Consider the following 23,067-nt stretch of genomic DNA (forward strand, 5'->3'; position numbering starts at 1 on the left):
GCGAAAAATGCTTGAGATGGTGTGATGGGCCGGTATATGATGGACGAACGACTCTAGCGCTTGAGATGGGCAATTATCGGACGGGGATGAGGAATAAGTTGAGGCCAAAGGATCGTCGTGCCAGGTCAAGCAGTACGAAAAAGGCACACTTGTGGACTTCTTCCCACATGGCGAAGGATCTGCAGCGTGCCGTGTTTGCGAAGTGCGAGCTTTTTCTCGAAGAGCCTGTCGCCGCGTCGGAGCCTGGGATCGCAAGGCGCGATACACGAGCGCGTGCAGAGAGCCCACCACTGGGAGACACATTTAGCAACATCGTGGGCAATTCGTCTTCTAGCGCGAGATGCGATGCATGATAAACGATAGCGTCAATATGAGGGTGGGCCAAACAACAAGAAATCTATTGGAGACACGCAGGCCCCTGTCACCCTCGTCGCACCCTCCACGCTCTGTACGCTCGTTGCACAAAGTGTCTTGCGGTCTGGGGTTGCATTTTGGAGGTACGCGAGTTGTGCAAGGGGTTCGGTCGCAGATACATGATGACTTTGAAGACAGACGTGAGAATTGACGGGAGCAGAGGTGTTCTGAAGAGTCGCAGGACGCGTCACAAGTCGAAGTCTGTTGGTTGGCTTCGGTCCGCGCCGCCGGAACGTGCGGACCATCACCTTATCATGCCATTCTCAACCTCGTGTTCTGTTTTTCTCGGTTACCACGCATGACATCTGCCAACGCCTTTGCATCTCTCCGAGATCTCAATACACCCTCTGCCAGGCAGCTGCCTGAACAAGCAATCGCAAGCATAAGTGCTTCCGACTGTCCGCAATCGCCGAGGTGGCGCAGATATCTGTAGCAAACACCTCCGAGCAGCATGGACGGCACTATTATTAAGGGGCCTGCCATATTGCGGGTCTCGTTTGCTCCACCAAGTAGACGAACACCCAAACGACAGGCCTATCGGCCGCATTGCAGCAGTTTCTGATTGAAAAATTGCTTGAAGGGTGCAGGCAGAACCTGGCGACATTCCAGAAAGAGATGCACCACAGCTCTGAAGCGGCTAGTCCGCGTGCTGGATCGTCGGAATTCCGCCCTTGAATGTCCTGTGGCTCTTTGTGTAACGGACATGGAATGGCTGCCGGAACGAGCACCTTGGCGAGTTTTGGGGATTCTCTTCGAACAGCGCCTCCTGGCCGCGTCGCGTACGTATCTATGAGATACCTCTATGTTTAGCCCTTTCGCTAGTCGAGCGAGGCTAATATGCATCATGACGGCCCTACCTCACAGCACGGTCGCGGTGCACGTGTGGGCGGAGACTGACAGCGGTCATGAGCAGTAACCCGCAAGGTACATATTCTGTCCTCCTTTCCCTTCTGCACTTCGAGCCCAAAATCGCTTGCTACTATCGCGGTGTGAAACGCAATCCGGGCGCTTGAGCAACCATGGGCGGAACACCACTGTCACTCGAATATGGTCCGCGCATCGATGATCAATCCGTCTCTCACTTGCAGCTCTTTCAAGAGACAGTAAGCGCCAGGCCTCATGCAACGGCACTGATCGCGAAGCATCAAACGCCAACCACATTCCGCTGGATCGGCGGCCAGAACAGCGACAAGAACTACATTCAATGGACCTTCGCCGACCTTGACCGCGGAGCCAGGCGATTGGCGACGACATTGAACAGCATCACCCCGATTGAACGAAGACCCATTGCGGCGCTTATCAACAATCAAGCAGAATGGGCCCTGTTCTATTGGGCTTGCGCATACCTGCATTCTCCCTTCGTGCCTATCAACCCGAAGACGGCAACACGAACGGATGAAATCAATCACATGCTCGAGCTGGTGGCGCCGGTGGTGATAGTCACTGCTGACCTCATCATTGCGAATCAGCTTGAGCACAATCTCACAGAGAAGTTGATGTCCTCCATCAACACACGCATCACTTTGTCCAATCCAGTCGGCGCAACTCAACGAGAATGGCGTTTACTGTCGGACGTGATGTCCGGTGAGCTGACGCCCCCACACACTCCAGACGTGATTGGAGCAAATGATACGATCGTCATTCTCTTCACCAGCGGAACGACATCTCTGCCGAAACCTTGCGCATTGACCAGTTTCCAATGCCTTAATGCAGCCTTGGGCTACATGGATGCTCAGAAGGTTGAGAGTGGACATCGTTTTGTACAACACCTCCCCGGCTTCCACTCTTATGGCATTGGCTGGTCTTTGGGCTTTTGGCTTCGTGGAGCCATGGTCATCTATCCCTCTGATTCTTTCGAAGCACAAGCCACACTCGAGTGCTTTGACCAATTCCAAGCAACGCACATGGGTCTGGTACCAACGACCGCCCAGGCGATTCTCTCACATCCTGCTTTCTCTCAGACCGATCTTAGCACGTTGGTTAGCATCGATATCAGTGGAGCTGGCGTGTTGCCAAGCCTGATCGAGGCCTGTGCGTCGACGCTCAAAGTCCCATCAAGTACAAGTTATGGTATGACTGAATCTCCTGGAACGATGGCCTGGTCTGTCGATGAAGGCTCAGTGCTGCGAAACAATGAGGTGATGTCCGGACGACCTGTGCGAGCGACCTGTGTCAAGATCTGTGAACCAGGCACTCGTGACATTCTTCCTCGAGGTCAATACGGAGAGTTACACAACGGCGGTCCTCAGGTCATTCCGCACTACATGGACCCGCGTGTCTCAAAGAAGGACTTCTACGTGGATGAGGAAGGAACCAGATGGATCATCACAGGCGATCAAGCTATCATGGACGAAGATGGCGCTGTTCGAATCACTGGCCGGTACAAGGATATGATCATTCGAGGTGGCGAGAACATTTCCCCAGCTAGCATCGAAGACTACCTGAGCAAAAAGTCAGGCGTATTCCAAGTCCAAGTTGTCGGCGCTCCCGATGACATGGCCGGCGAGGTTCCCATTGCGATACTCATCGAGCCCGAGGGTGAGAAAGCCAACTTGGCAGAGCTGAAGAATGACACGCAACGTGATCTTGGTGCAGCTTTTGCGCCGAAGCTTGTTCTGCGCTTGAATGACATTGGCTTGAGCGCTTGGCCGACCACAGCATCAGGCAAGATCAGAAAAGTGGAACTCGCCAAGGTAGTCCGCGATTATCTCAAGGTAGAGGCAGAAAAGGACGTTGACAAGTCTGGCTCTACTGTCGAACAGTTGATCAACATCTGGAAAATGATCAGCGGTACTGATGGGTTGATGCCATCGACGCTCATTGATGCTTTTGCGGACTCGTTGATGATGATGCAGCTGTCCAGCCTTGTCAAGAAGGAACTAGGGCGAGATATCACTGTCGAAGACTTCAAGAACTGTGAGTCCATTCAGGATCAGGCCAATCTGATCGACACGAGGCCGCTGAAGAGTGCTGTGGCCGTTCAGCCCAAGCGCGAGGGGCCGCCATCAATACACGATATGCCACATTGCCGGGAAGATGAGGATGTGTTCTGGGAAACCGTCTACGGAGCTGAATGTGTCCTTGCGCCACATGGCATGAGGTGGGCTGATGTAGAAGACGTGATACCACTTCCCGACTGGGATGCCATTTTCCTCAATCGTGCTCGGCCATGCTCATGGAACTTGCGATTCAGCTACTTCGCCCCGGTTGACGCGGTCACGCTGGAACGCGCGATCAAGACGTCTCTTGAAGTCCATCCAACCATGCGATCGATGGGCTTTCCATTGGGAGAAGACATGCTATTGGCCACTGTTCGCCCTACAGAAGAGTGGCTGAAAGCATCAATGACTACTGGCTGGGAAGTCGATACCAAGGACGATTTGAACAAGCTCTTACTAGACCACCCAGTCCACGACAACGCCAGCGCGCCAGGTCCACTAGTCAAGTTTCACGTTGCGAAGGTACGAAGCGATGGCACATCCGGTCTCGTCATGGTCGTCTCGCACGCTGTCAATGACATGAGCATGACCAAGCTCTGGCTGGAGGATGTGGTCACTCTGCTTACCAAAGAAGGCGAGATCGTTCCCCATGCACAGTTCAAAGACTACGCAACTGCCTTCTTCGACCATCGCGACGGCGCAGAGGCCGACAGCGGGATCAAGTACTGGTCCGAGAAGCATCAAGGCATCTCAACGACCCCTGAAACATCGCTCTGGCCTCCGCAGCGCGCACCTGAGTGGTTCAAGGGCAGTGATCTGGGTTGGAGCCGATGGAACGGAACAAGAGCCCGCAAGGGAGAACGTTCTGTCGGCCAAGCGGACAAAGTGCGGGCGCAACAGGGTGTGCGCCGAATGGTCAAGGTCGAAGATATTACTCGTCTGAAGGCAGAGCACAATGTTCCAGTATTCATGCTCGTCAAGGCTGCGATCGCCGTGATGAACGTGGCGAAGACGCAAGGCAAAGAAGCCATCTTTGGCACAATCAACGCGGCCCGCACCTGGCCTTTCAGCTCCGACTACAGCGCACTTGAGCGAGAGGCATACACTGGCAACCCTCTCGACGTTTCCGGTTGCACCACTGAGTACGTCCTCGACCGCATTCCAGTTGGACGCTCCAAGTCAGTCTTGTCCTTTATGCAACAAGTCACCAAGGATGAGGAGCGAAACAGCGCATACGCGCACACACCTTTCTTCCGCATTGTGGACCGTCTACGGGACCATCTTTCTGAGGACGATACTCGAACATTCGCCGAGCGCGAACGCGACGCCGAATCATTACTACCTTTAATTCGGCGCCAAAGTTTCAACTGGTTGCCTACTGCTCCCACTGCGCAGAATCCAAAAGGTCTGCAGTTCCAGCAGATGTTAACGCGCATGGACAACGGTCTCACGATCACCGGCTTCTTACTTGATGACAAGCGCAGCGTGGCACTGAGCTTCAGCTGGGATGCTGAACACTTGAGCTTGCGCGAAGCCGAAACAGCACTCGATGAGCTTGTCGCCTTGGTCGGTAAAATGGGCAGAGAGGAGAACTGGACGAAGACCATTGAGCAACTTATCAGATTGTAATTCACGACAGATCAGCCTTTTCAACAGGGCTTTGTATGGGTGTGGGCTAATGATCAGGCGTGTCGGAGCGCCGTTCTTGGAATGATAATTGTGGAGGAGAACCCCAGCTTCTTCTGAGCGACATAGATGGTTTTTTGACTATTGACGACAGACAAAATTGGCAGTCCTGCATAGATGACTTAATCTTTGGTTTGAGAGAGTAGATAACGTGTTCTGGTTTCATTTACGATTTGTCTACCACGATTCCACGATGGTTTCAGTTGGCACCATCTCACTCAAGTCCCTCTGCGATTCCCATGATTTCCCTCAACCACAACTCACGAAGTAAGGAATACATCCTCCATTACAAGGATGCATTCCCTCTCCACAACCACCGCCACCTCCAGTAGCCCTTGGTGCAAGTTCTTCAGTCTCACTTTCAGAGAAGTCTCGTTTGCCGGAGGAACTGGAAGCACGCTTGTCAGATAGACTCCTTGAACAGAATGGGCAAGTTGAAAGGCCGATGTTGTGGTGTATATATATTGATACCGGGAAATCATGAGATTGAGAAAATAGACTTACTTGCAGCCAACAAAGTAAGGAAGACAACCTCCATTGCAAGGATGCATCCCCTCGCCACAACCTCCCGCAGCGTCTCGAGGGGCGAGATTCTCTTCAGCGGTGTAAATGTCGCGTTTCTCGTCGGAGAGACTACCAATATTCGCGTGAGTGAGATTACTCAGGCCAAGTGAACTGCAATCGAAACTCAGACGATGGACTTACTGCTGTCCGCATTTGACGAAATAAGGAATACAGCCTCCGCCACAAGCATGCATGCCTTCACCACATCCTCCCGCTGCTCGGATCTCAACGGAAGAGGGGTCGTCCACGGGAAGCGTCTGAGAGAGCCATGGAAGGGTGAACAGGAAGAGGGTGGTGAAGAGCATTGTTGTTCCGTAGTCTCTCGTTGAACAAGTCAGTAGTTCGGAAGGGTAGCTGCTCCGCAAGCAGCAATGAGACGGCAATTCAGTTCATTTATTACATTCATTGTGACCTACTTGCTTGTACGGAGTGATACATCATCGCATCTGTCAATCGGAGACCGACGTGAAGTACGAGCTCTGCTTCATGCAGATTCGCTTCTTATAGCTTACTGTAGCTTGGCTTCGAATTTGAGTTCGAGGCGATGCCTGTGCCAAGACAGTATAGAGTGCCGTTTGGGCACTTGAAGGAAGATGTGGCGTGGATCAGCGCACGGAAGAATACCAGAAGCTGTAGCAGAGACTGTTGATCGACGATGCGCGGAAGCGGAGGGTGCATGCCGCTGAGCGATGGCTGTTGTTTCTGCTGATCGAAACGTGGTGACTAGTGGCTGTGGTCTGCGGCACAGGAACCATGTGAACGAGATGCATGAATACAACTTGTTCAGGTCAGTGCCGCGTGCTTTAGCGTCTGCAACTAGTCAGCTCTGCAAAGGTAAGATTTGAAAGTATTTTGAACCCACCTGATCAGCGGTCGGTCGCAACGTGGTCTCGTATTGAACCAACTGCTTGACGAGGTCTCTGGCCTGCGAATCTGCCCCAGGCAATATTTCATCCCAAGGTTTGGCTGGATACTTGGTGAAGTTCATTTTGCCCCAATCTGGCATTTCCTCTGCTCCAGGCCATGTAGTGAGATCTGGCGTGCCTAGAGTCTGGAACATGCTTTTGATCAGCGCAAGTTCACTCCCTAGATCTCCGGCATGAAACAGCGTCTTGTCCTGCAAACAAAAGACTTGCGCTGCGACACATCCAGCGGCCCAAATGTCAAGCTTCGTCCCATAAGCCGAGTGCCCGAAGAGAAGCTCGGGTGGCCTGTAGCTAGTAGTCCCTACATCTAGAATCTTTTCGTCCGAGCCCTCTGATGCGCTGTCTTTGGCGGACCAAGCTATCCCAAAGTCGGCGAGATATGCTGGGCCATTTGGTGTAGCCAGCAAAATGTTTGAAGGTTTGACGTCGCGATGGATGATGTCCAAAGCATGTATGTGAGCAAGACCGGAAAACACATCTCGCATGATAGTCTTGCAGCTTTGAGGGTCGAGACGCCTTTCACGCAGCAGCGTATCCAGGCTAAATGGCATGTACGGAAACGCCAGAACAAAGGTGCCGTCTGACTGGCGAAAAGTCTCGATGAGTAAGATGATATGCTCACTGGTGGCCTTCTCCAGGATGCGAGCTTCACGGATGGAGTCGTGCGGTGGTTGCATAACCGATGGATTGGTGACCTTGAGCGCCACCATCCTCAACTTTCCACTCTCTGGGGGAAGTTCTGGATCCAGAGCGCGGTAGACTTCTGAGAACAGACCATCGCTGAAATGTTCGGCGTTCGTGTATCTTCCAATTGTCGCACCACTTGCTGGAAGGTTGGGAAAGTGATGCTCGTTGAGGTGGAGATCTCCTGCTGGAGTAGGTGCGCCGGAGACCAGCAACTCTTGTACACTACGAGAGATCAATTGGTGGTACTCCTCCTAGAGCAGGTCAATTTTGCACAGTTTCGATCAAATGAACGGCACAACGTACCAGCGATCGTGCTGTTCTGCGAGCAAGTTCCTCTCGCGCTTTTGCTTGGGTCGAAGCCTCCGAGTGATGACATCCTGGATTTGCTGTCTTGTATGCGGATATACTGAAGCAAGTCAGTCTCCGTCTGCCGCCCAAGTCGGAAGGATACTCACTTGCATTTCAGTAGTACATTGTAGCCGATCGCTGAAAGAGATGGCCTTGCGCCAGTCTTCAGCCATGTTGCTGGCCGTTGCTTGCATCCACCAAACACCCTGTAGACGACTTTGAAGCAACCAGCATTATTGACGATAGCAGAAATATCATGTTTTGCAGTGAAAGGTTGACCGCCAGAAGTGGCTATTGGCTGGTGCTCAAGACATGGCATGGCCCGTGCACAAGCGCGGTGATGCGTCGCGCCTGTGGCCTTGAGAGCTCCAGCGCTGGACAATCACAGCGAACACCTTCACATCAACGCCCGTCTCTTCCATCAAACAACATAGCTGAAGCTTGACGGTCTCGATACATTCTACATTTCCACTGCCCCGACATACCCACACATTCCACCATGGACGCGCTGGTGGCTCAGTACAGCCGGCCGGCATTCCAGAACGAGGGTTACAGCGAGGAAGACCAGCAACAGCTCGCACTCGATCTGCAACCGCAACTATCACTGAACTTCGCCCTGCCGCCCGTCGCCAACAATGCCGCCTGGCTGCGTGCCATGACCGACGACCACACCAATCCACAATGCCCCATCAAGATCGCCCACGGAACAACGACACTCGCCTTCCGCTTCAAGGGCGGCATCATCGTCGCCACAGATTCGAGAGCAACAGCAGGCAACTGGATCGCCAGTCAGACCGTGAAGAAGGTCATCGAGATCAACCCTGTGCTGCTGGGAACTATGGCTGGAGGAGCTGCTGTAAGCCTCGTCCTGATGAAACAGACACCAAGCAACAAGCTGCTAACACGAACCGCGCACAGGACTGTCAATACTGGCTCGCCTACCTCGGAATGCAATGTCGACTCCACGAGCTCCGCCACAAGCGCCGCATCTCCGTCGCCGCCGCATCGAAAATCCTCGCCAACCTCGTCTACAGCTACAAAGGCATGGGCCTAAGCATGGGAACCATGTGCGCAGGTGTGACACCCAGTGAAGGACCCGCACTCTACTACATCGACAGCGACGGAACACGGTTAGCAGGTAACCTGTTCTGCGTGGGATCTGGTCAGACATTCGCCTACGGTGTGCTAGATGCAGAGTACAAGTACGATCTCGAGGACGAGGAGGCGCTGGAACTGGGCAAGAGAAGTATTTTGGCTGCGACACACAGAGATGCTTTCTCCGGTGGTTTCATCAATTTGTACCATGTCAAGGAAGAGGGCTGGGTGAAGCACGGTTTCATGGACACGAACCCCATCTTCTGGAAGACGAAGCTGGAGAAGGGCGAGTTCTCGAACGTCACCGCGAACTTGGAGTAGGTGGAGGTGTGGAGAGAGAACAGGTACTCGTGACGACGTGCGCGTAAAATGCGTACGTTTGTACTTATACTGGGCTTGTGATGATATATTGCATTCGCCCGATATCAAGAGCATGACATGAACAGCGATACAGATCAACGATTTGTGATAGCATGAGCGTTTCCAGCAGACCACACGTGAGACATGTACAAAGCATGCTGACCTTCAACGCGATCCGCCGACGGCCCTCAGTAACAGACAGGTGGCAGACGATCACAGGAATGTGAAAAATCGAAGAGGGAAATGCAAATATGTGATTTTATTCATTGAGCAGGTTATATGTGAAAGTACCTGCTTCAGCAGCTAGCTAAGCCGCCTTCTAGCAGGTAGCGACCTACATTCTTCGCGCACCGAGTGCACGACCATGCAGTCTGCCCCTTGAGCTGTCGTAGTAGAGAGTCGTGCTGTTAACCCATCCGTTTGCGGGACCCATCATGTCATTCATGCAAAAGCTCCTAGCCATTGCCGAGCTTCTGAGTTGTTCCCCAACGCCTTCGCTAAAACGCAATCAGAAATCAATGTTTTCTCTCCTTTTCTATTCAGTGCTTGTCGTCATGATTTGTTCAGGCCAGTGGTCGTCGTGAGCCGCCGGATCTTTTGTGCCCGTCTTGCTTCAAACCGCAGTGGAGTCTGTGTGCTGACAAGACCCGGAGGTAATGCGTTGTCTGTCCATGTGGACAAAGATCATCTGCAGAGTCTTAGGGCCAGTGGTCACTGCTTCGACGCTGTCTTCTTCCTTCGTGTCCTTCGAGGTGTGGACTGGCCAATTTACATTTCTCTGTAGTCCACGCTCCTCTGTCGTCGGTTGCGATTGTTGTGGCGATGCGGGTTGACAGGCTGACGAAAGTAGGCTCCGCCATTGTCGGCTGCGGGTCCCGTGGGTACTCCTCCGTTGCGGTTAGGCCCATTCATCCATGGCTGCTGAACGTTATTCATGCCATTCATGCCGTTCATGCCTCCATTCATGCCGCCGTTCATACCGCCGTTCATGCCGTTATTGAAGCCTCCCATGCCGTTCATCGCATTGAATGGCATTCCATTCATGTTCATAGGGTTGAAGCCATTCATCATAGCCATCGGATTCATCATGGGAGGTATTCCCATGCCAAAGCCCATGCCATTCATTGGCATCATTTGGTTCATCATTGGGTTGACAAACGAGTTCATACCATTTTGACCACCGCCCATAGTACCGGAGATGGCGTTCATTTGGTTGACGAACTCGGTCATGTTCTTTGGTGCCGTTGGCGGCTGCGGTTGTGTCGGATTCGTCTGAGCAGCGGTCGCAGGCGTGCCTTGCTGAGATGAGCTCGTAGTCGTGTTGGCTGGGTTGCTTGGGCGACGCGTATTGTCGAGTTCGTCATCTGCCTTTCGCTTCTTTGAGGCTGAAGTCGCAGACGCTGGCGACTTGGCATCTGGTGATCCTGGAGCTGCAGCATCCTCAGGCTTGGGACTCTTGGACGCTTCCTTCTCCTTCTGCAACTTGCCAGCTTTCTTCTCAGCGTCGTACTCTGTGAGCTTGTTGAGCGCTTCCTCGTCTGGTTTGAGGTCGTCAAGCAGTGCCTGTTCACCACAATTTGGGCAGATGAGGTCGTTGTCGGCCAGTGCGTTCTCGATGCAATCATTGCAGTATGTGGTGCCACAGCATGGCGTCTTCACGGGTACAGTGAATGGACGGTTGTCCAGAGTGCAAAGAAGACCACGATCGATCAATTCCTGATCAACTGCCGCCGCTTCTTTGGCCTTCTCAGCAGCAGCCTTCTGCTGTTCCTGAATCTTCTGCCAGGTGGCGTCGTCGGTCTTGACGCGGACGTAATCACCATCCTGATTCATGAAGACACCTTGAGGAAGCTCCTTGTCGGTGTCGGGCTCCTCGACCTTTTCAAGCATAGAACGCGGAATACCTGTGGTGCGCTTTGGCTTCTTGCCATCGAAGGTGGGATCATTGTTAGTAGGACATGCTTGGATCCAATGTCCCTTCTTGCGACAGCGATAGCAGACATATCCCGGAGGCAGCGGCTTGTCGGGCACAGCAGCTGGCTTGAAAGCATTGCGCTTCGTTGGTATACTCGCAGATGACTGAAGATCTGCTTGGAACTGGGTATTGCTAGCATTCATTACAGCTGCCAACTTCTCCTCCTCCGTCATCGAGCTCATGTCCTTGACACCATTCGCTGCAGAAGCATTCTTGCCAACGCCACCTCTCAAGTTCGACTCGGTGCGATGTGAGTTCTTCGCGTGAAGGGGCATGGAGCCAGTCACGTATCGAGCCGCCCGGCCAGCACCATTCTTAGCCGCAGGCATACGTCTCGCGATGACTGTGGTCGACCGCGGGATTTGGGTGGTATCGTCATCATAGACTGTTTGCAAAGTCAGTGAAAAGTCACGTGAGACGTAATCAGGAAATAGAGACTCACGCTCGTTGGTGTCAGAAGTGGAAATGTCCAGGTCGAAGTCTTTGCCATCACCCAGTCGAGCAATCTTCATAATCTCGCGCTTCACTTCGAACACAGAAAGACTACTGCCATCGAATGCGATTGGCGTGAGGTCCTTCTGATTGCGGAACTTGAAGAAGATGGATGAAGACATGGTGGCGATCTGAGGTTGCAATTACCAGTGCCAGAGGGCCAGAAGCGAGAGTCTCGCGCTGTCGATGTTGTGTGAGAAATGTAGTTCCTTGCGCGGGCGCAATTTACACGATGCAGTAGAACTGAGGGAAGTGTGGTGTACAAGTGAACAGAAGGCGTTGCCGACTAGCTCAGAAATGCACGACCGTGGAAGGTGGATTTGTATTCAATAGCAACTGCCTGCGACAGGTACACCAGGCGCGCTGGCTGTCTTTTGAAGAACGGCTGAATGACACCCGGGACGCAGTGCGACCTCGAGTGCACCGCACGAGTATGCGAAAGCAAAAAGGAGGCTGTCTGTGGTCGACAGTGTTGTCTCAACTCAAACCCAACGTCTTTCTGATATTCCTCTGCCTGCCGCTCGCCAATATGTCTCGCTAGCTTACCCTGATGAATCAGCGCCTGATGCGTCAGACAGCCGCGGCGTCCGGTGGATCTCAGTGCTTGCAGTCTTGCGATCGCTGATGTGCGAATTGGTGTGTCGCCGCAGCGCGGTGGCTGTCGGATGGTGCCGACAGAGGTTTTGATGAAGAAGAGAAGTTGTCGGTAATGGTGGTCGGTGGAGAGGAGGTGGAAGAAGCGAGGATGGAGGCGCAGTGAAGAAGAAGGAGCGCTTGCGGAGAACTGACAAAGCCGGCGGACCGGGCCCACTAGCGCCGATCTCCGCTCGCCGAAAACGTGACTGCCGCTACCGCGACCAACACCAACACGTTCTCACTGCATCATCGTGTGGGCTCGCGCCAACAGCGAGGAATATTGGCGAGGGCGTGCTCTGCGCCAGTGTCAGAGTCACGGTCGCGCTATTTGTGCGCATGCGCCAGGTGTTGCTTCTCCTACCTGTATTCACGATGGTCAGACACGCGCGAGCAGTCTCGGAACGCCGCATGTCACAAGCCATGTCTACAGTCTGGCACAGGCGTTTCGACAAGCACCAGACTCTGCAAGAAGCTTTATCACCTCCTCTACTGGGGTTCGTTCTGTTTTGTGTCAGCGTCGATGGACAGACGCAGCGTACTCAGAGCGCGGCTGGCAACCTTGGCGCACATGGTAGGATAATCGATATTGATTGGCAGTGAAGCAATTGCAAACTATTGAGAAGTATATAGCCCTCGTTGACTCATCCATCTAGGACCACTGGGTCGAAGCCAATGCTCCTTATCATGGATCTGTTACCCGACTTCAGCCCAGCAATATCCTAGCCGGACGTTCCCGAAACAATTTCACAAAACTTTCGTCATTCGCTATGACCTCGTCACCATACGTTGATCAGCCTCGAGACTTGTTTTGAGCACAATGTACATTGGCGGCGGCCTTGGGCCGTTCAGGCATCCTCCTGTCCATGAGACAATCACGCTGGCAGCATTGATACACTCCGAGTTCAAGCTCGATCCAGCGACAACATACCTCAATCTGATTCTTGAAAAACAAGCCGATATTCTGGAGTTCCTGCGCGGGATTGTTTGGAATGATGATCCTTCAAATCTGCTGTTTAACAACCAAGGGTGGTTCAATCCGAGCAATGAGAACTACAGTCGTGGCATCGGGAAAGATTGGGCAGTGCAGTTCGCCGATGGCGCTATCTTTGATGCCGACTGCACGAAGGATGGATGGCTAGGGCACAAGAATCTCATCGCGCGATCACATTTCGGGGATTTGCAATTCCTACACAGCATGGCCGAGGTTCCAGGAGAAGCCCCCGAAGAGACGCGACGGGAGATCATGATGTGGCTACAGATCATGTATCGGGTTGCTCTGGGCGAGATCACCAACGAAGTGAAGCTTCGCGACATCAAGACCATAGGTGATGGAACTGAGACGACGTACCCGCTACGCGACCTTTTTGATGAGGGAACAATACCGAATGAGAGTGACACGGTCAACACGCTGCTCACAACGAACGGCACGTATCGAAAAGTGATGCATGATCGCCGTGCGTTGGGGAGTTGCTTGCACCTCATTCAAGACTCATATGCTCGCGGCCATTGCCATCGCGAATTGCTCTCCGACAGCATCCCTAGACGTTATGGAAGGATCATGAACTTCCACTCTTTTCGAGGCCAGAATGCGGAGGAGCATCAGAAGTACGATTTTGGAGACAAAGAGTTCGACAATGTCAACGTCTCTGATATCTCAGTATACGAAGACATGGATGGGTGCACTGACGCTGTGCATGCAAGCACAAAACTGATCGATTTCTGGACGAGAAAGGCTCCGTGGGACGAAGTACGAGAGTGGCTGGAGGATGAAGTCTTTGCGATTTCTCCTGATGTTACACCTTCGAACACAAGAGTCGACTAGCTGTCACTTGTTGCAGATCTAGAAACTTGGCTGCCGAAGCTGCAGAACGCGACACTCCCTGGATGCGTGCGGCAAACCGTAAATTGTGAAATACGCTTGCTTGCGATCTCTCTCGCGAACCGGGCCCCGCAGCTGTCTTGCTTGTCGAGACAGAGCGCCTTAGCTACGCTGCACCAGGGGGAGATACGAGGATCGAAAGGGCACTCGAGTTCCACGGCAGAGGAGCACGGAGTCTCAGTCCTGGTTTCTGTTTTGCTTTCCAGCAGTAGACTCCTGCTGGAACTCGCCGTCTCGAAAGGACTGCCACGATCAGTAATTAAGGTTGGCAGTTTTCCGTGGTACAGGGCAAGCAACATATCTGCTGCTGCATATTACAAGCTCGCTCAGCACCAGCAGGAAGTCCGATCGAAATTGATTTCCATTGGGGTTAAAGGCTCTTTATGGCTTATTTTGCAATTCTACGCGGCACGCAGCGACGCAGATGGGTCAGAGCTATTGTGACGTTGCAGTCAGGCGTCTGTCCGAGATTTAGCATCGGCAAAGGCGTCCGAATGTACCAATAGAGAATAGACCGTTGCAACAATTCGTCTGCTACAGCAGGCGGATGTATTCACAGCGTGTGATGAGCAGCAAGTGCTTTGTCCTTCTTCGAAACATGACTTTCATAGACTTTTCAAAATGTGAATTGCACCCCCAAGCCCGCCGAACTCGTTCCATGTCACTGCCTCGACTAGCACATACGGCACGATTTTCACAAGATTCAGCGACCGTGAACTCGCATGTGCCGTTGACACTCGTAGACGTGAGCCGCAATGTGAGCCTCGTGACGGTGCATCTTGGCGTGGATTACGGCCTCACTTCAGACCTCACGTAGCCGTGCATCAAACACGCGACTGCTTCAAGACCGAACAGTCTGCCGCTTTCTTCACGACGCACACGATCTGCGACTGATTGGACATTCCTCGAAATCGGTGGTCTATCGTTGACGAAGCTGTGCTTGTACGCCCGGCGATCGGTGCGACTGGCCTTCTCAATCGTGACCGCGCTGTCGCCCGCCCATCTTCCGTCCGTCCCACCATCCGTTACGCCATAGAGCGACCACATACACTCGCCGACCATCATTATCAGCCGCAGCCGACGTGACCATGGCGCAACCTCCGAGCTCTGGGAACCCGGTCATGATTCGACCAGAGCAGATCGACCAGCTGCCATTCCTTGACGCTCCCTCGAAGCTCCAGTATAAGCAAGGATTAACACAGATATGGAATCAGTTCAACAACAGCCCAGAAGGCAGTGACCAGCGCAAAGAGGCAGAGACAAAGATTCGTACCGCGAGCAGTCGGCTCATGGCTCAACTTGCGAACAGGAATCGCCCAAACTCGGCGCAGGGCCAGCCTGGACAACAGAACCAGCAGCCGCGACCGGCACAGCAGGGCGGACAGCCACAGCAGATGTCGCAGCAACAGCAGGGACAACAGCCCGGCCAGCAGGCGGGTCAGATGACCCAGCAGCAAATGGCGCAGGCTCAGGCGGCTGCTCGCGCGAGACAGCAAGGCCAAGGAGGGCAGGGCGGCAATGCGATGGGAAACCAACAACAGCTTCCTCAGCTCATGCCAAAATCGCAAGAAGATCTCGACAACGTCGTGTTGACAATTCCTGCAGAGCAACAGCAAGCTTGGCGCAACCAAGCGCACTCCATCCTCGCCAAGCGCGATCAGATTCTGAACCAGGCGCGTAGCGTACAGAGCCAGCTCAGCAGATATCAGCAATCACAACAGCCGGTACCGGAGAATATGCGGAAGAATTTCGAGGCCGCAAAGCAGGCGGTTGCTACGGTGAATCAGAACTGGAACAATTGGAAGGCACGTGGCGAAGGCAGAGCCGATGGTGCTCAGCAAGCGCGTCCCGCAACTCAGCAAGGCGCAGTGAATAATGCTACGTCGCAACAACAACAGCCCGACGCCAAGCCGACAAATGGCTTGCCTTCTCCGCCACAGCCACAAGCTGGCTTCCAGCAGAATCAACAAGGCGCTTCTCAAAACCAACAGAACGCGCAACCGCCGCAAGCCGCAAATCAACAGCAGATGGCGCAGAGCTCGGGTCAACCGCAGCAGCAACCGCAGCAGCAGCAAAATTTTCCACAGCAGAATAACATGGGCTCGCAGATGCAGCAGCAACGGCCACCGCAGATCAACACGAGCATCCCGAATCAGGCTGCCGCTGGTCAGCAGTCCGGCGCGCCGCAGACAGCGATGCCCAACAGTGCGGGACAGAATGGTCGGCAGCCACAGCCTCTTACTCACCAAGCTGCGATGGCATCCGCTGCCGAGTCCTATCATCGCGAAAACCAACCCCAGCAACAGGGCCCACAGGCTCCTCAGATGCCCAATGGGCTCCCTTTCAGCACGCAGCCGAACAATACGTCGCAGCAGAATACGCCCACCTATCCAAACTTGCAGACAACGCAGCAAAGCAGCGCCAATACCAAATTCCCCATCCCGAAAACCCTCCAACTCGGACCACAGACTCAGCAGCCCGTACCTGGTCCGCCTGCGCGCCCTACATATAACAATGCCGGCATGATGCAGCAACCGGGCATACAGCGCCCGCCGCCCTTCACTCTGGAGGGCGAAGGCGACCGTGTGCTGAGCAAGCGAAAACTGGACGAGCTCGTACGACAAGTGACTGGCGCCGCGCCAGCAGCCTCAGATAGCGAATCGTCCAACGTTCTAAGTCCTGAGGTGGAGGAGGTCATGCTGGAGCTCGCCGATGACTTCACGGATAGCGTGCTTGGAGACGCTTGCAAGCTTGCAAAGATGCGACCCAACCAGACCCTCGACATTCGTGACATTCAAATCGTGCTCGAGCGCAAGTATGGGATCCGCATCCCAGGCTACAGCCTGGAGGAGGCTAGAACAGTCAAGAAATTCCAGCCTGCAGCTGCATGGCAGAACAAGATGCAGGCTGTGCAAGCGGCGAAGGTCATGGGAGGAAGAGATCCTTAGACAACATGCGTTCGTGCTATATCAAAGTTTCATCAAGGTGCATTTGTCGCTTTGGCATTTGTGATCACGCTTCGGGTTGAAGAAAACGAGGGAATCTGCTTTCAGCGAGGCGTCAAGGCATCAGGAAATACCTATTGTACTCATAGCACAGAGTCACAGAGCTCGGGATCAGTTTGGAACAGCAATGATTACGATGTCAGGAAGCGAACTTCCCACATGCCCCGCGACCCTGTCCAGCAGTTATGCCATCCTTTGTGCATGAATAGAGAAAACCATACCGAATTTCTCAGCGATCGTGTCATTCCGTCCTGACCTTGATATCATCCACCATGCAGTGCGCACAGTCATCGCCTGATTTGTTCGGCAGAAAGAAGATAACAAGGCTAACTGAAACACGCAATACATCCCCAATCCTCTGCCACGCATCCATCGGCGCGGCACTCTGCTCTCCCTTCTCGCGTACCGCGGGGAGATAGCATACCAACACACATGCCTAAAACCAAGCCGAGTCTATAATATCCGCCAATGCCGACCAATGCAGTCTCCCACTAGACCGACAAGGACAATCTTCCAGTCGGGAGCTTGTACCAATGATTCGGTCCCCCGGTTTGTGACGTTCTTGCAGATATTGTGCAGCCGAGAGAAAATCGGGTCCGGAATCCTGCTGCTGTTGCCGTGATGCCGTGGTTGGGATGGGGTTGCCGACTTGGCGGCCGAGATGCATGCGAGCGGTCAGAGATAGGATGCTTCATGTATTCTTTCGCGTGGTGGGCGGGATTCTGCTTTGCATATCGTTTGATAGTGGTTATGTACCTCTGAATGTAATTACTGCAACTCTGAGTGCAGTTACCTTTGAGTGCAAGCGCAGGTCGCTAAGCCGATCAGCAAAGCACTTGATGAATCGAGAGCCAACCCAGTTAGGCGCTTGCACTCAGAGATAATTGCATTCAGAGATAGCCCCGGTTAGGGATCTCACCATTCAGAATGTGAGTAGGAAGACTTTTGCGACCGCTGTCAGGAACAAGTTCCTGAGCCCGCCTCGCTTGTCGCTTGTCGAGACAAAGGGCCTTGGCTCCGCTACACAAGGCGGAGATACGAAGATCGAAAGGGCACTCGAATGCCCAGGTTAGAGGAGTACGGAGTCTCAAATCCTAGTCTCTGTTTTGATTTTCGTGCAGGGGAGAGAGAATTTGCTGTCCATGAGGCTGGTTTTGCCAAGTTCGTCAAATTCACTGCTAAATGCTATCACGCTTCTGTCCCAAGACCCGCTTCAATAGATATACACAAACTCATCGTTCTTCATATCGGTCAAATCGAGGAACGCCTGGTCTCCGATCCTCGCGTGCTGTTCTCCCGCTTCCGAGTCCGCGGCATCGTCCACGTCTTGATATTCGTTCGACATACTCAGATCCTTGATCTTAGCTGGCTTGCCATTTGCGACTCTCTTCCGTTCTTGTAACTTGTTCAAGAACATCAAATTGGCGCCCTGAAGCAGCACACATGCTGCGAGGGCCACAAAGATTCCGAGCACGGCTCTCAGACCGGGCTTATATGTTGGAGCATCTCGAGAGTTGAACAATAACGGACCTATCACATTGCCAGCTGATGAAGCAGCGTTGTACACTGACATCACAGCGCTCTTCTTGGTTGTGCCTGCAGTGTTGCCGACGACCCATGAGACGATCAAAGGATTGCCGCCAAATAAGAAGGCCAAAAGGTAATAGCCTGCCACAAGCGCTCCTTGGTTCGAGTCTGTATGAGAGATGGTGTACAGCATGGCCAGACCGGCAACGACCGGCAGAACAAGCACTACAAGGATCAGTGACTTGGTTTTGAACTTCTGCGCGGCCCATGAAGCGAACAGAATCATGATGAACTGCAGGGCTCCAAACGGCATATTGAGAAGCGATGTGATAAACTTGTCGTATCCAAAACCACTGATGAGAGTTGGCCCCATCACGTTGGTTACCGAAGCGCCAACGTTGAGAAGCAACGATAGCGCGATCCAGAGGTACGTCTTGGTATCGAGGGCCAGCTCCTTGATATGGCCCCACTTGAACTCACGGCTACCAGTACCAGTTTGATTGGCTCTCAGACGCTCAATCGCTTGCGGTTTCTCCTCCTCAGTTAAGAATCGTGCTGATGGAATGTCATTGTCAAGCTTCCAATATACAACAGGTGCTGTAATGACCGTAACCAGACCGACGAACAGGAAGATGATCTGCCAGCTTTCCAGGACCGAAGAGTTGATATGTCCGAGACCAAAGCTCAATGCACTAGCAGCGATCGTAGCAAGACCGTTGGTGCTGTACCACGCAGCTACGATAATGGGTTGCTCCGCTCGGCGGTACCATTGCGAGGTAATGATGCTGAATAAGGGCAGGCAGCCACCCTCGAAGAGTCCCAGAAAGAAGCGTGCAGCGAGTAGTCCTTCGTAGTTGAAGGCGAATGCCATGCATGTTTGAGCGATGCCCCAGCCCAGGACCAGTGCGGGCATAAGAATCCGGTGGGGTACTCGGACGATCAGATAGGACGAGAATGGTTGCCAAGCCAGCTGCGCGATGGGTGCGATACTGCCGACGAGAGAGTATTGATTACCCACAAGACCAGTAGATTCTTTCATTCCGAAGGTTGCTCCATATCCAAGCACTGATTTGTCCAGCTAGAAGGGTCGGGGGTGAGCGCTGAATTCTAGAGTCGAAGCAAGCGTTGGAACTTACGATTTGAAGAAAGTACACCCAGATCAGGATGGTCAAGATCACTTTGTTCGTCTTTCGTCGTATACGTTTGTTCTGCGGGTCTGTATCAGCTTGGCCCGTGCGTGACTGGGAGTTCCTTCCATCAGAGTCACATACATCTTCTTCTGTCAACCTAACTCTTTCATCACCAATCATCGCCAGCGCTCTGTCTCCATGTAGAGCAGCATCTGCATTCACTGTGATGCTGCCCTTTCGCGGTTCGTGGTCTTCAATCATGTCGACGGCAGTCTTGGTATCAGCCATGTTCTCGGTCAAAGCTGCTGGGATGATGGATCCCTGCTGATGGTGCCTCGACGAGGACTATATACGAGAAGTCCTGAGATGACGGCTTTTGGAACCGGTCCAGAAGAGTTGGGAGGCGCGAGCGGTAGATGAAGTCGACGGCCGCCACTCCAGCACGGCGCGTCACATCACTGATCTGCATATGCGACACCACGCTCTGCACACTCTCCGCGTTTCTTGGCAGATCGGCATGCGCGAACTCCTCATCTCGTGCCATGGGGAATCGGCATTTGACGGGATCTGTCTGGCATCCCTGCGACATGAAGTTGACGGCATCCTCTTTTCATCACAAGTTCAAAGTCCAAGACAATTCCAAGCAGAGAGGCGCGAACCTATTTTCACAAGCGACTGTGCAATATCGCAGGCTATACGTCGGCTTCTGCTGAGCATGCTGTCGGCATTTGGTCGGTCGACTACCTTGCTTGCTTGTCTGCTGCTGCTAACTGTGCATCACCATCCTCGCACGAACTCCGACCGCTACACATGGGAACAGGCATGTGTATCAGGCTGCAGTGTGATTGCCTCAGCCCCGCTGATTGCGATTTTGATTGCGGCGCTCATCGTGTCTGAAGCACTTTTCGTCAAGCCCAGCAGCGACACCCATCTCACGGTACCGAAAGCGGTCTGATGCCGACCCGAGCGACAGTAGGAGCCAACTACCGCATGGTCGGTCGGTATACGGTGCATACTGCCATACGGCCACACATGTGCTTTCCGAATCGAGCCTCATCAATTTCTCGCATGGACCACGACCTGACGATTTGAGGGCAAGAATCAGACAACATGGTGGCTGAAATGCTCCTTACTGATAAGCCATGACCAAGATGGCGTACCGTCCCCCTGGACACGAGCACTCCCTCCCTTCTCACACCCCTGTTTTCAAAAGCGTGCTCAAGGCACGTCGTCTCACGAATCGAACTGAGCACATCATAGAGGCTGCATGGAGAGAGTAACAATTGTTGTTGTTTGCGAGCTTGCGTTTTGCTGTCCACAGCTACCTTCCTCAAGGAAATCCAGGCTGAGATCAAACGCCGCTTGGAGCCAGAACGATTCTCAGTCTTCGCCGCACAAACTCCACAAACCACGACATCTTGGCGGCAGTCCCCTTCAAGTCCTCGCTGGATCAAGACGTGATAGGACGAACCTTGACAGATAGTCGATGCCCTATACCATCTCGCCCACCAATCCAGCGCTTACGCTTACCAACCTTCTCCACCTCGTTTGCCTCATGTTCGACCACTTCTTCATCCACATCACCAGAAACGCCCACTTCCAAGAGCAAGAGAGCTCGGTGCTTCTCGTCTCTATCCCATGCGGCTTTGAGACGGAGTCGTTCTTGTCCTACCAGTGGTCCTGCGGGATAGATACTCGCGATCAAGGAAGCCACTGCTCCGAGATAGTTGATCCACCAAAGTGTCCATGGTGATTCTATCAGTTGTTCAAGGTTGCGCTTATATATCTCGTCGCTTGGAGGTATGCTGCCTCCCCATCTCGCACATAGCAGCAGGGCGATGAGCGTTCGGGCTTCGTGGGTGATGCCGTGTACACTGGCGAGGACGCCTGCTGTGGTGCTACGGAGTGCTGCTGAAGCTTGCAGGTCTTTGGAATGGCTGGAGTGGTAGTAGATCAGGTTTGCGAACGCTTCGAGCAGGTCCGGGATGAAGATGCTCTTGTAGTCATCAGCAGCACCAGATGTGGATCCTGCAGGAAACGCTGATTCAAGAATTGCAACGAGCTTCTTCGACGAGTCTGTGTTTGCGAAGGGTCGGGTAGCGACAACCAGAGGCAGCTCTGCTTTGAGTCCCGTTGGAAATGATGAGAACAGATGACCTTCCCGCACACCGCCTTGACAGAAGCGAACCTCCTTGACTTGTGGCAGCGCTTCAGCGAGGACGTTGACAAGGAATGCAACAGCTGGTACTTGACCCGCACGACGTTCCGATATCCTGAACAGCTCGCCTTCTCCAGTGTGTTCGAGTGAGTCTGCAGCTGCAGCCTTGACTTGATCAATCTCCAGAAAAGCATTCCTGCTGACACGAAAGCCGTTTATGACAGGTATCGGATATGGCTGGACACGATGCTGGCTCATTAGCACGTAGCCCCAACCACGAAACCCGCCTCCAGAAAGATACAACGTGAATCCACCTGCCTCTATTGCAGCTCTCTCCAGTTCCTTCGGGACTTGCAAAGTTTCATAGGCAGCTCTCACTGCACCGTAGACTTCCTCTCGTAGCTTGTCAGTCGTCCCAGTCTTCTCCGCCTCAGCAAGCCGTCTCGACATTGCAGCAGCGCCATACGGCATACTGACAGCTCCAGAAGATGGTAGTCGTACGCCATCACTAGCCCCATTCTTCACAATCCAACTCAGCTGCGTACTCCCACCACCAAGATCCATAACAAGCCCACTCAACGAAGGTAGAGAAGATGCCACACCCATAGCACCCACCCTACCTTCCTCTTCCTTAGCAAGCATCGTCACTTCCCATCCGACTTCCTTCTTGATCTCGGCGCGGAAAGCTTCAGAATTGATAGCAGTCCGCGTAGCTTCTGTTGCCAGTACTGTCGTGTTCTGCTCCGGCACTCCAAAATCTTGGCAAGTGCGTTTGAATTGCTTGAAAGCTGCCGTGACGGCCTTGATTGTCTTGTCGTCTATCGGGATTCGTTCGCCTGTTTGCGAATACTGTGCATCGTAAAGTGAGATGCCCACCCGGTGCTGGTACAGAGTTGGCATTATGCGTTGTGTTGGTGGCTGTAGACTTGATATACTGAATCGAATGCCATTTGAGCCCATGTCCACGATTGCGTGGAGATGCTCTGCGGCATGAAGGGCTGGTACCAGAGCCATTGTCGTATTGGGTGATGCGAACAGAAAAGTTTTGTGACGGTCGAGTGCTGTGAGCCTCTTGTGTCAAAAGGCATTGAAGTGACAGACAGACATTTGGCGATAAAAGGTTTGGGTGGAGTTTGGGGTTGGTCCGTCGTGGCTGAACGCGGTGGCTGGCAAACGAATTGTGGAGTAACGGAACAGGACCAAACTTCACGGTCTTGTGTTCGATCGATTGACCGTGGCTAGCTCT

General features: G+C 53.2%; 8 protein-coding genes across 9 annotated transcripts; 4 read left to right on the plus strand and 4 right to left on the minus strand.

The window, feature by feature from the left end:
* Positions 1 to 1,433: 1,433 nt before the first annotated feature.
* On the plus strand, positions 1,434 to 4,982 carry CKM354_001186300 (uncharacterized protein; the record flags this gene model as incomplete). Its single annotated transcript, XM_044807368.1, has 1 exon — positions 1,434 to 4,982. One exon carries the CDS (start codon positions 1,434 to 1,436, stop codon positions 4,980 to 4,982), a length of 3,549 nt encoding a protein of 1,182 aa, XP_044663303.1.
* A 1,404-nt stretch (positions 4,983 to 6,386) lies between these two features.
* CKM354_001186400 (uncharacterized protein) lies at positions 6,387 to 7,737 on the minus strand (the record flags this gene model as incomplete). Of its 2 annotated transcripts, none has more annotated exons than XM_044807370.1 (4): positions 6,387 to 6,413; positions 6,466 to 7,467; positions 7,520 to 7,622; positions 7,676 to 7,737. In XM_044807370.1, 4 exons carry the CDS (start codon positions 7,735 to 7,737, stop codon positions 6,387 to 6,389), a joined length of 1,194 nt encoding a protein of 397 aa, XP_044663305.1. The 2 variants fall into 2 exon arrangements, with proteins under 2 accessions (XP_044663305.1, XP_044663304.1); XM_044807369.1 differs by having other exon boundaries at positions 7,520 to 7,606; positions 7,672 to 7,737.
* A 326-nt stretch (positions 7,738 to 8,063) lies between these two features.
* Positions 8,064 to 8,980, plus strand: CKM354_001186500 (uncharacterized protein; the record flags this gene model as incomplete). Its single annotated transcript, XM_044807371.1, has 2 exons — positions 8,064 to 8,420; positions 8,483 to 8,980. The coding sequence occupies 2 exons, from the start codon at positions 8,064 to 8,066 to the stop codon at positions 8,978 to 8,980; spliced, it is 855 nt and encodes a 284-aa protein (XP_044663306.1).
* Positions 8,981 to 9,787: 807 nt separating this feature from the next.
* CKM354_001186600 (cleavage polyadenylation factor subunit MPE1) lies at positions 9,788 to 11,608 on the minus strand (the record flags this gene model as incomplete). Its single annotated transcript, XM_044807372.1, has 2 exons — positions 9,788 to 11,379; positions 11,437 to 11,608. 2 exons carry the CDS (start codon positions 11,606 to 11,608, stop codon positions 9,788 to 9,790), a joined length of 1,764 nt encoding a protein of 587 aa, XP_044663307.1.
* Positions 11,609 to 12,939: 1,331 nt separating this feature from the next.
* CKM354_001186700 (uncharacterized protein) lies at positions 12,940 to 13,944 on the plus strand (the record flags this gene model as incomplete). The annotated part of the gene is made up of 1 exon (XM_044807373.1): positions 12,940 to 13,944. The coding sequence occupies one exon, from the start codon at positions 12,940 to 12,942 to the stop codon at positions 13,942 to 13,944; it is 1,005 nt and encodes a 334-aa protein (XP_044663308.1).
* Positions 13,945 to 15,089: 1,145 nt separating this feature from the next.
* CKM354_001186800 (uncharacterized protein) lies at positions 15,090 to 16,949 on the plus strand (the record flags this gene model as incomplete). The annotated part of the gene is made up of 1 exon (XM_044807374.1): positions 15,090 to 16,949. One exon carries the CDS (start codon positions 15,090 to 15,092, stop codon positions 16,947 to 16,949), a length of 1,860 nt encoding a protein of 619 aa, XP_044663309.1.
* Positions 16,950 to 18,219: 1,270 nt separating this feature from the next.
* On the minus strand, positions 18,220 to 19,951 carry CKM354_001186900 (uncharacterized protein; the record flags this gene model as incomplete). The annotated part of the gene is made up of 3 exons (XM_044807375.1): positions 18,220 to 19,611; positions 19,670 to 19,741; positions 19,805 to 19,951. The coding sequence occupies 3 exons, from the start codon at positions 19,949 to 19,951 to the stop codon at positions 18,220 to 18,222; spliced, it is 1,611 nt and encodes a 536-aa protein (XP_044663310.1).
* Positions 19,952 to 21,113: 1,162 nt separating this feature from the next.
* Positions 21,114 to 22,835, minus strand: CKM354_001187000 (uncharacterized protein; the record flags this gene model as incomplete). Its single annotated transcript, XM_044807376.1, has 1 exon — positions 21,114 to 22,835. One exon carries the CDS (start codon positions 22,833 to 22,835, stop codon positions 21,114 to 21,116), a length of 1,722 nt encoding a protein of 573 aa, XP_044663311.1.
* Positions 22,836 to 23,067: the final 232 nt, after the last annotated feature.

The sequence above is a fragment of the Cercospora kikuchii genome (genome assembly GCF_019650295.1).
Source record: "Cercospora kikuchii DNA, contig_00008, whole genome shotgun sequence".
Classification (NCBI taxonomy): domain Eukaryota; kingdom Fungi; phylum Ascomycota; class Dothideomycetes; order Mycosphaerellales; family Mycosphaerellaceae; genus Cercospora; species Cercospora kikuchii.